Source organism: Ursus maritimus, unplaced genomic scaffold (assembly GCF_017311325.1).
Source record: "Ursus maritimus isolate PB19 unplaced genomic scaffold, ASM1731132v1 scaffold_15, whole genome shotgun sequence".
Classification (NCBI taxonomy): Eukaryota; Metazoa; Chordata; class Mammalia; order Carnivora; family Ursidae; genus Ursus; species Ursus maritimus.
In genome coordinates, this window is record NW_024423897.1 from 62,581,828 (window position 1) to 62,593,319 (window position 11,492).

The 11,492-nt window shown below is 58.4% G+C and overlaps 1 protein-coding gene across 1 annotated transcript in view; it reads left to right on the forward strand.

Annotated features, from left to right (window-relative positions):
- Nucleotides 1-5,826: 5,826 nt before the first annotated feature.
- SLC6A3 (solute carrier family 6 member 3) overlaps nucleotides 5,827-11,492 on the forward strand; it is a 38,180-nt gene continuing 32,514 nt past the window's right edge. The window contains exons 1-2 of the mRNA XM_040630576.1: nucleotides 5,827-6,147; nucleotides 7,467-7,598. Of these exons, the coding sequence (XP_040486510.1) occupies nucleotides 5,862-6,147; nucleotides 7,467-7,598 (418 nt within the window). The 5' untranslated portion in view covers nucleotides 5,827-5,861. The remainder of the gene's footprint in view (nucleotides 6,148-7,466; nucleotides 7,599-11,492) is intronic.

The following is an 11,492-nucleotide window of genomic DNA, read 5'->3' on the forward strand; positions in this document are numbered from 1 at the left end:
TATTTGGCTATTCTCCAAAACTCGAAGTCTCTGCGCTCTGGGTCACCTGCAAAGGCACCTGGAGTCTAAACACAGCATCCCTATCTTCCAGAGAATTTTCACACCCCATCGATTGTGCTAGACCCACATTTCTCAGGCTAGGGTCCCTGAGCCAGCAGCATTAGCACCAGCTGGGAACTCCTCAGAAATGACAGTTCTCAGGTTCCACCTTAGACCTAGTGAATCTGAATCTCTGGGGGTGAGGCCTGGAGCACTGTGTTTAATGCACAATAAAGTTTTTTAGGTGATTTTGATTTAGATGCATGCTAAAGTTTAAGAATAATCCAGACTGTTGCAGAACCTTTCTTGCTCTGGGTACAATTTGAATACTTTATGGATAACTCAGTAAATGGGTCATAGAAGCATTCTCAATTAGAAGCCCCAAAACCCAAAGACCAGTTCACCAGGTATGGTGATTCTTCCTTAGGAGTAGGATAGCCAGATGCAGCAAGCTATCTTTCACTTTGGATGTGTATCTTGACCAGTCCCACATCTCTATGGACCCATAGAAACTTCACTGAGATGGCGAGCTTTGGAATGTACATACCGGGTTAATTCAGCATGATATCAGTGCCCTAGTAGGCCCACATTGTGTGCTGTGGGGTGGCAGACAATAAATGTCTCTGGGCTAGATGCGAGAGTGAGCCGGAGAGTTGACATAGCGCTGAGATAAGACAGGGGGTTGCTGCTGTCCCTGCCATGTGAAGGGAAACTGGTCTTATGGTCTTTCCCAATAATCATTGGGGTGGGGAGGCATTCACGGCACCAGTAGCTGCAGAGACCAGGATTTGAGTTGAGTTACTCCAGTTAAGAGATAAGCAGCTGAAGTTGGAGCTGAGCCTTGACCAGCAAAGCAGGTCAGACAAAGCAGGTGGTCCTGAAAAGCTCTCCAGGAGGCTGCTAAGAATTTCACATCTCCCATCAGAGCTGACAACATGCCTCTGGGAATAGTGGAATAATGGCTTCCACTTCTCTTCCAACTACCTAATCAGGTAGGATTGTCTCCCACTTGCACCTGTATGGGGCAGGGAGTCTAGGAGAGAGACTTCCTAGTTTCTCCTTGGGGGGTGCAGAGAAGATCTGAGCAGCAGGTGGTGGTGAGGCCGAGACGACAAAATATAATGCAGCACACATGGGATCCTAGAAACCAGAGTTCTAGGCAGGAAAACGTGTGTAAGAGTTCGCAGAGTCATGGTCATGGGAAATGCCAGGACAAAGGCCAGGTGGCGAGACTGGAAGGCCAGCTGTCCCTATGACAGCAGAGGCAGGAGACTCTAAATCACCACTACCTCCCGTGTTTCAACAAATCTAAAGGAGATTTATACATTTGTTGGACAGTTTGGAGTTGAATTAATGATAGGAACATGGAAAATTAACCAATGAAAAAATAGGCAATCATTAATTCCAGGGACAACAAAAAAATTCCAAGAAAGGAAATGAAATCCTAGAACAAACACAAACACCTCAGTCTGGAACCATTTCACGCACCGAATGTGCTCCTCCAAAATGCCTGTGCGGAGCCCCGGACCGAGTGGCCTGTATTAGAAGGTGGGGCTTGGGGAGGCGACTGGGTTTAGAGGGAGTCATGTGGGTGGGGCCCCCATGATGGGATCAGTGCCCTTAAAAGGCAAGACCTGCAAGGGCGCTTTCTCTCTCTCCCTACCCCTGATTCTCTCCCCTCCCCCACCACACAAAGACAAGCCAGGAGAGGCTCACCAGACCCAGACCCGGCAGCACCCAGATCTCAGACTTCCAGCCTCCAGAACTGAGAGAAATAAATGTGTGTGTGTTTAATATACAGATCTGAACTCATCAGTTCTACCTTGGGCTCCCTTATTCAAAAAAAAATCTCTCTGAGGTGGCCATTTATGTCCTTGGCTTTGTGGATTAAAGCTCTAACACTGGATTACCCCTTTCTCTTAGCCCCGGAGGCGTTGCGCCCACGTGGGGAGACACAGCCCCCCAGTGACGGCCGTTGCTGTACAGGTGGCAGGGCACCATCTTCCAAAATCCCTGTCGCTTCCCTCAGCTCTAGGAACTGAATTGTGTCTCCCCTAAACTTCAGAGTTGAAATCCTGCCCCTCAATGCAATGGTCCCAGAGCTGGGCCTTCGGGAGGTGGTTAGGTCACGCGGGTGGAGACCTCGGGATTGGGATTGGAGGCCCCAGGAGCCCCTCCCACTTGCACCAGGTGAGGACAGGGACCAGACCTCTGTGAACCAGGAAGGAGTCTTCACCAGCTCGTCAATTCCCCGAGTGCCGTGACCCTGAATTTTCAGCCTCCAGAACTGTGCAAACAAATCTGTTTATAAGCCTCCCATTCTTTCGTAGTTTTATTACTGCAGCAAAAGCAGACTGAGACACTGAGTCGACAGTTCTCTGTACTTGATTCGAATTCAGCCTGGAAGAGCAGTTCCTGGGACTCTCCCTGGGCAGGGGTCCTGTCATGGGCAACAGCCGGGGCGACAGGAGGCTGTGTGGAAGGGAGTGAGGCTGGAGTGAGTGGGGGAAGGGCGCTGAGGAGCAAGGGCACTCTGAGGGCCCCTGACAGGGACACTGCTGAGCAAGCTCCGGTGGTCCCCACAGGCTGGAGGGCAGGGGCCTGCTGTGCTTGCCCCACCACAGCAAACGCACAGTGGGAAGATCAAAGGATGCACAGCAGGGAACTTCATGCCCAGAGACGGGCCGCCCTGAGGGCAAAGCCAGTGCCAGGTCACTCACCTTGACACCATTCTGCACACCTCGGGATCCTGGGCCTTGGCTGGTGGCCTGTGGACTCCATGAATGTAAAATCTTGCCGGGGGCATTTCAGCAAAGATTCGAGTCTGTTCGTTCCTGGAGTGGGTATCAACTGCCGTGTCTTTCCAGGCTGTCCAAGAAATCCTTTTCCTCTGCACATCATTCCCGCCCTACGGTTCCAATCGTAGCTCGCGAGCAGCGGGCAAAGCGCAGCGACACCGCCGGGACACCGCGTCCAGCGAGGGGGCTGCGCACGGCGCCACAGAAGGACCTGGGCGACCATCAGGTGCCTGGGGGCCTAGCGGCCCCAAGGAGCCCTAGGCGAGGTTTGGAGCCCTCCAGGTAGAGCAGGGACAGGGGTCGCCCCAGCGGGGCCGAATTTGAGTTGAGGTTCGACACCGGCCGCCCCTGCTCCGCGCTAGACTCGGCTGGGAGAAGTTCCCGGGGCGCCCGACGAGGAAGGCTGGGGAGAAGGGTCTGCGCGGCAGCCGGACTGGGGGGGGGATCGGAAGGCCCCGTTCAGCCCGCGCGCCCCAGCGCGGTACCCAGCGCGCCCGCCACCCCGCTCCCTCTCCCGCCAGCTGCTCCTGCGGGGCATCTCTGTGGCCCAGCCCCGAGTGCTCCCGGGCGCCCCAAAAGAGACGCCGCGGGGGAGCAGGCAGCCACGGGGTGCGGGCGAGAGTAGCAGGGACGCCAAGGCTGGTTCCGCCAGGAAACCGCCGTCTTGGTTCTGCGACTCCCGGGCCCCGGAGGTGTCCCCGAACCCACGCGTCCGAGGCCATGGGTTGCGCGAGACTCCAGGCGGGTGAAGAGTTGCGCCGACTGCGCATCGCTGGCCACCGCCTCCGCCAGGCTGTCGGGTCCCCGGGGCGGGGGCAGGGGCGCGGCTGGGGCTGGTCCTCCGCCCACCCGGGGCGGTGCGAGGGCGGAGCCAGGGCGGGCGGGAGCCCCCGACGGCGGGAGGGGCGGGGCGGGCCCGCGACTCATAAGAGCCCGGAGGCCGGGACCGCCCAGCGCAGCGGGAAGGGAGCCAGCCGGAGGTCTTGCCCGCGCCTGGCGGCGGGACCCCAGCGCAGAGACGAGGCCGGGGCGGGCAGGTGAGCCAGAGCGCGGTAAGTCGCTCCCGCGCATCCTCGGGGCGCGCCACTGCCTCCGCTGACCCCGAAGTCTGGAGCCGAGCTGGGGCGGGTACCGTCGGGGGCACCGCGTCTCCAAAAGTCGCTGACAGGGGCAGCGCGCCCCGACAATGCCATTCACGGTCTTAAGGAGGTCGGTGGCCTAGAGCTGTGTGCACGAGAAGGGGGTGCGGGACTGATCGCGCCCCAGTGACCCCTGGCCCGGCCCTGCGGGCGGACCGCCCCGACCCGCGGCCGCCGGGCTCTCTGGGCGACGCGGGAAGGGGCGGTCATCGCTGGAGTCCCCACGGGCCTTCGTGGCTGATTCCTCCCCGCTGAGCCAGATGCGGCACAGGCTGAGGGGACCCATGGGGTGATTTTCTCAGCCAGTGCTCCGCCTTGCTGGGGCTCGTCTGCTCGCTAAGATGGGGTGGGGTCGTGGAGCTGCTGGTCTGTGTGTGCCCAGGCTGATTGCAGGGAAGGGCCAGAGCAAACAAGTTTATCAGCCAGCTGTTTCTCGTTCTGCGCACAGAACGAAGATTTCTGAGAGGCCATGGTTTGCTTTCTGTACCCAAACCCGGCGTCTGAAGCTGTGGCTTCAGGAGACGGCTTGGCTCACCCTAAATGCTGAGTGTGCATGCCCTCCCTGCTGCACCCCATGTCGCCGTCCCTGCAGCTCCGGCTCTCTCTCTGCACCCCACTGCAGTACGGTTGCACCTGCTTTGAGGCCCCTGCCAAGCTAGGGCTTGTCCCTCCATCTCAGGGATGCTGGGTTTGTCAGTGCAGGTGAGGGGGCCACAGAGAAGCAGTGGGTAAAATATGGTGAGTTGTTCAAATTTGCACGCAGAGGAAAACGACCCCATTAGAGCTGCCGTCCGGTTATTCTTTTGCTTCAACCAGAGGGTGTGTGCGTGTGTGTGTGTGTGTGTGTGTGTGTGTTCACGTGCGTGTGTGTGCAGCTGAAACAATTCTGCGGGATCCAAATACCAGACGTCCGATTTGAAGCCACTCTTGGCTGTGTCCACGTGTAACTCTGTTCTTGACCATGTTACACGGGGTTTTATGAAAGTGTCTTGGAAGCAATTCCTCGGTAAAGTTACTAAGCACGGGAACTCGCCTGCCGGTGCCCTGGGCTGCCCCAGTCTCCCAGCCGGCACGTGAGTCCCTGGCCACGGGGGGAGCACATTCCGCAGGCGTTCCTGGAAGAAGCTGTTGGAATCAGTATCTTTAAACTTGCATTACGGTGGTTGATTTTGCTTATAAAAATTTGCTCTCTGCTTTTACTCCTGTGTGTAAAGAATACATATGCCCTGTTGTAAAGACTTTTTTAAAAAAAATTTTATTTATTTATTTGAGATACAGAGAGAAAAAAAGAGCGTGAACATAAATGAGGGGGTTGGGGGGAGGGGCAGGGGAAGAGAGAGAAGCAGACTCCCTGCTGAGCAGGGAGCCCGACATGGGACTCGATCCCAAGGACCCTGAGATCATGACCTGAGCCGAAGGCAGATTCTTTGCCAACTGAGCCACCCAGGTGCCCCAAAAGGCTTGCTTTTGGATACTATGAGGATTGTGAAATTAGTCCCTGGCCATGTGGTGAAGGAGGAGGTGACAGTTTGCGTTATTATTCAAAGCGAAATTGGAGATTTTACAGCATTGCACTTTGGCGCAGAGAGGGTATCAGGGAAAGAGGGGGCAAGGCAGGTATTTGTCCTGAGGTTTTCAGGGCTCATCCCCTGCCCCCGGCCCCCACAAGATCTAGCCCATCTCCTGCTGTCCTCAACCTTGACTGTCAGCCTAGGTGCTTGGAATGTATTCTGCCCCAGAGACATGGAGGTAAATGTCCCTGATCTCTGCTCCTGCCTCCGTGGTTCAGGCCACTAAATGACTGCATTGCTGTGTGTGTTTATTTTTCATGCTGGCTGAAGACCCAGCGCGAAGAAGCACGGACTTCCGAGGCTCCAGTCTGCCCATGAGTAAAAGCAAATGCCCGGCGGCACTGATGTCTTCTGCTGTGGTCCCAGCTAAGGAGCCCAACGCCATGGGCCCAAAGGCGGTGGAACTCGTCCTGGTCAAGGAGCAAAATGGGGTGCAGCTCACAAACTCTACCCTCATCAACCCCACGCAGACCCCCACGGAGACCCAAGAGCGAGAGACCTGGAGCAAGAAAATTGACTTCCTCCTGTCCGTGATCGGCTTTGCGGTGGACCTGGCCAACGTCTGGCGATTTCCGTACCTGTGCTACAAGAACGGCGGTGGTGAGTGTCCCGGCCTAACATTCCCGCTGCGCTGGCAGCCGGAGGGGCTGCCGGACCTCCTACCTCTGCCTTAGGGCGCGTGCCTCCCCGGGTGGAGGTCACAGGCCACAGAAGCCGAGGGCTCGGCAGCCTCCTTGTGAATCTGCCCTCTGCGGTGGGGACGCCGGGGCCGGAGGTGGTGGTCGGAGGCACCAGGGCTCTGCCTTCTGTTTCCAAAGATGACTTTCGCTGTGGAAAGAAAATTCTCAAATGCCCACAGAATGGTGTCTTTGGCCGACTTCCAACAGTATCACAGAGTGCACAGAAGCCCTTGAATCTGAAGCAGCACAAGGGCTGGGGAAGTGTGCCGTGCCCTCGCCTGCTCCCTGAACGCGGCCAGCCCTAGAACCACACACAGTTGGCTCTGGACTCGAGGCAGAAAATGAAAATAAGGGACAGGGTCACCCACGAATTGAAGCTGAGAAGCCAGTTAAGTTGGCGCTCGCTTCCTTAATTCCCCATGATGCTCGCTGCCCGCGGCCTCGGTGACCCATTAGTCACTCCAGGCCGCGCGGTGAAAGGCTTTGGGAGGGCCTCAGGGAGGGCCTCTTCCGGCACAGCCGTCCTGAGTGGAGAACAGGAGGCCCGAGCAGGTGCAGTGAGTCGCACAGACAGAACTGCGGGGTCTCCCTCCCTCCCCCGGCCCATCCCAGGAAGGGAGCCCTGGCAAAGGCCCCCCCACCTGAGGCAGAGCCATGGGCCCTGCACTTCGTGCTTGGGGCAAGGTGCGGCTCCAGGAGGACCGGGCAGTATGCTGGAGGGACCCCAGCCTGTCCGGCGGCACCCGTCCACCGTAGCCTCCGACCGAGGCGGGCTGTGAAGACAGGGAGCTGGGTGTGGGTGGCAGAACCCAGGTAGGGTCAGAGTTGGATCTCAGATCCCAGAGGATTTACAACTCAAGAGGGGCAGACAGTTGAACAGACAAGCGAGAGGGGCAGAGGCCAAGGTGTGCAGGGCAGGCAGGGGAGGGCAGCTCCAGGAGCCAAGCTCTTGTGTAGGCTGGGGCCTGCCCTGCTCCGCTCTGCCAGTGATTTCGTGACTTGGCACAGGGGTGGTTGGGGTTCAGCAGGGACGTGTCAGGGCACTGAGGACAGGGGGCCAGGCCTGGAGGTCAGAGGCTCCCCCTGCCCAGCCTGGGATTTCCCTTTGGAGGGCGGCCATGCTGGGAGCTTCAGGGAGAAACAGAGGGTCCTGCCTGAGACGTAGCACGGGGCCGCACTCCAGTGACCGCAGGTGGCCTTCTGCAGCCTCCAGGCTGAGTGAGCTGTCCTGTCCCGCAGGCGCCTTCCTGGTCCCCTACCTGCTGTTCATGGTCATTGCTGGAATGCCACTGTTCTACATGGAGCTGGCCCTCGGGCAGTTCAACAGGGAAGGGGCTGCTGGCGTCTGGAAGATCTGCCCCATCCTGAAAGGTAACGGCCGGGACTCGCCTCACACCCTCGTGCGGGAGAGACCGCGGTGGTTCCAAGGCTTTCAGGGCGAGCCCGCCCAAGCTGTGCATCCAGTCCCGCTCCGATGGGTCTCTGTGCCCCCAGACACCCATGTCCCTGTCTCTCTCTGTCTCCCTGTCTCTGTCTCCCTCTGTGTCCCTGTCTCTCTCTGTCTCCCTGTCTCTGGCCCTCTCCTCCCCATACAAGCGCGCGTGCACAGATCCATTTTAATTTTGGTCCTACCGTAAAAGCCCGAGCTGATGGAGGACTTGGGAGCTCGTGCCCCTGCTGTCAGGTGAGGCCGGCCTGCAAATCACGAATGGTGTTGTTGGTGTTAAAACGGTGGACAGGATAAATCTCCGCCTGTCTGTCTGTTGGTCTGTCCTCTACTCTCCCCTGTGCATCTATCACTACCTTTACGGCTGCCACAGGACCTGCCACAGGGTGGACTCATCAGTGGACATTTGTTGTCTTACATTTCTAGAGGCTAGAGATGCAAAATCAAGGTGTATTGGTCAAATTGATTCCTTCCTAGGGCTGTGACGGAGGCTGTGTTTCCAGAACGTTCCTCTGCATGTGTCTCCATAACCAGATGTCCATGTCCTCTAAGGTCACCCGTCACACTGGACTAGGGCACGTCCTGACAGCCACACCTTAACTTGACCACCTCTGTGAAGACCTGTCTCCAAATGAGGTCGCACTAGGAAGTGCCGGGCTTCCAAGTTCAGCCCATGAGTTTTGGAGGGACTCAATGCAGCCCATCGTGCTCTTTGTGCCTTGTCTGTCATCTCCGCGTCCGTCCGGAGCCTGTCGACCACCGGTCAGCTACCATCGGTTCCCCACCTGTCATCCGTCCTAGCCTGTCTGTGTGTCCTGTACGAACCGTCCATCACCTGCCGGCCGGCCGTCCATCCGTCCACCTGTCTGTCTGTACAGACTATGCCTCTGTTCTCTCGCGGGCTACCTACCACCTAGAGGACTATCCAGTTCCTCACCGAGCTCTCCCGTCTGCCGCTGCAAAGCCGCAGCACAGTGAGGCAAACACAGCTTGTGTTGAGCCGAGGGGCCTGACCCGTGCCAGCCCTTTCGTGGTCACCTCCTTCCATGGTCACCTTGCTCCACCCTCGTGGGAGCCCCGGGGAGGACACACACTGCGTCGTCCCCATTCTGGAGACTCAGGCACCGAGGATTAGAGGGCTTGAGGAGCTGGCCCCGTCCCTTGTCAGGGGCGGGGGCACTGGCTCCAGACCTGTCTCACACCCCACGTCCGGCCTCCAGGGTGCACCCGCCACGCTCCAGGCCATGCTGGGTCTCAGGAGCCCGTGTCTTAGCAAGGATTCATGAAGGAGACCTGGGGGCTCGGGCAGGTCCGCACACCTGGTTTCACTAGGAAAATCGTTCCTACAAGATGAGTCCTGGGGTTTCCTCAGAAGTCCTTGAGAAGTCGGTGTGTTTGGAAGAGAACAGAAGCCCTCGTAGTCTCCTGGGACCTGCGAGGATGGGTCAGTGGTTCGTGGTCAGAGCTGGAGAGCTCACACCTGCTGCGGACGGGGCTCCGGAGGGGGCGGCCCCCCCAGCAGCAGAAACGCTGAGACTGGACAGGCGTGAGGCCCCTCCAGAGCCCTGTGCTTTTCCTTCTTAACGGCCTGCTTGCTAATCCTAGGACGTCAGCCGCTTTTCCCTCGGTAAATGATTGGGGGGCCCCCCAGGAGAGAACTGCGGAGAGGCCCCTCCATCCCTACCCCACACGCATCTTTGGAGCGAGGCCGACGACTGTCCGGCTGCTGGGGGTTGGGCATCCCTTTTGCGGGGTCGCTCGCGGAAGTCAAAGCTTAAATGAGGTGCCTGATGCTCGTCTTTTCCTCCGCGACCTCCGACGGAGGGATGGGGGGGGGGCTGCCGACCGTGGGCGCCCAAGAGAGGAGACAGCGCTTCCGTGGGGCAGAGGCAGGGCCGGCAGAGCACAGGACCCAGCACGGAGCGCCATCCTCAGGTGACCCCTGAGGGGACAAAGTGGTGAGGACGGCCTCCTGCTGCCGTGTAGACCGCGGGCCACGCCATCCACTTCTGCAGTTTCCAGGAATCCAGAGGATTCTGTGTGTCTGCAGCACGTCATGCCTCTTAGGGACCGAGACTGTACCCCCGCCACCCACCACCCGCCAGGGAGTCCCAGGGGAACCAGAGCGAATCGGCCTCTTTCCTGAGCACCTGCGGCCGGCGGCGGCTCCCTCAGAAAGTGACTCCACACCACAGTCCCACGTCCACGCGCCACGCAGCCCAAGACGGCTTTTGTCCAGTTATGGAAACCGATCTGCGTGCGGGGCCGTGCCGGGGCTGCATGGCCTCTGAGGGTGGACTCTCTCTGTCTCCCTGTCTCTTGCTATCTCTGTGTCTCTCCTTGTCTCTCCCTATCTGTCTCTCTCTGTCTCTCACTATCTTTCTCTGTCTATCTCTATCTCTCTGTCTCTCCTTTTCTCTCAGTCTCTCCCTGTGTATCTCTCTGTCTCTCTGTCTCTCCCTATCTCTCTTTCATCTCTCCCTATCTCTCTGTCCCTCCCTATCTCTCTGTCTCTCCCTGTATTTCTCTCTCTGTCTCTATTTCTCTGTCTCTCCCTATCTCTCCCAGTCTCTCTCTGTCTCCCTGTCTCTGTCCCTCTCCTCCCCGTATGAGCGCACGTGTGTGGACCCAGCCGAGGCTAAGGACTCCCAGACCGACAGGAGTCTCTGTGTTCTTCACAGTGACCTGCCGTGACCCTTGTCGGGAAGGCCAGGCTGCTCCTCGAGCAGTGTCTTCCGTGGCTGGCGTCCCCGACGCTCTCCTGAAGCAGTGTTGGCGCTGCTGGAAGTGACCTGGTTATCCCGGGTGGTGGTGGGGAGGGCGGGGGTGGCCGCGCCCGCAGAGGACCCGAGCACCTGTTTCACCAGGATGCCCCCTCTAGGTGGTCCGGCTCACTGCCACACGCAGACCCTGTTTCACGTGTGCGGTGGAAACCCAGCCATCCTGTTTTACGAATATAAAATAATTATGAAATTTTGTAGTCAACAATATTTTAGTATGAAGTATCAAACTCCTCTAAAAAGAATTTAAAGTGGCTTAAAAATAAGATAAAATACACACAGATTAACATAAAGGTTAAAGGTTATAAAGTTAATGTAAAGAAATACTAAGGAAAACAGAAACTTAGGAAAACCGAGTTCAAGACCTGTGACGGCAGCTCACGCGCGGCCCCGGGCTTCCCGGGTCTGACAGGAGCAGGCCACGTGGCCCATGTTTTTGTGGGAGCGCAGGCGAGAGCGGAGCCCGCCACCCCAGCAGGGGACACTGTCCCGTGCCAGCCCGTGACAGAAGGCACGTCAGGGGCACTCTTGAGGTTCTGTCGACCTGGACAGAGCTCAGAGTGACCCCACGTGCGCCCGCCTTCCTGGGCGGCCGTGCCCTCCCCCCACCGGCACGTGGGCCCCGGGGGGCAGCACGGCGAGGCGGCGGCGTGTGCGGGGAGCCTCTGGTGCCGGGCTGCCAGGTGGCCGGTGGGGCGAGCCCACGTGCTCTCGGTGGCGACCTTGTCACCCGGGCGTGAAGGTCGAGAAACCTGGCCTGGCCCGAAGGAGGGCTGTGTGTGGAGCGTGGGGTTCAGGGAGGACCCGACACAGTTAGCTCTTCTTGCACTCGGTGGACTCGGGTCGGCTCTATCACTGGTTCCAAGGCGCTCTGAGCCTCCCCCGTCACAAGCTGAGCTGTTGCCCACAGTGTTTTAACTTTAAAATGATTCCAAGTCAGGCATCCACAGTCGGCCCGCTGCCAGGAAAAGCCTTCTGTGATGCTCTTGCCGACACCATGGCTCCCCAGGAACATGGCTCCCCGACAGCACGGCTCCC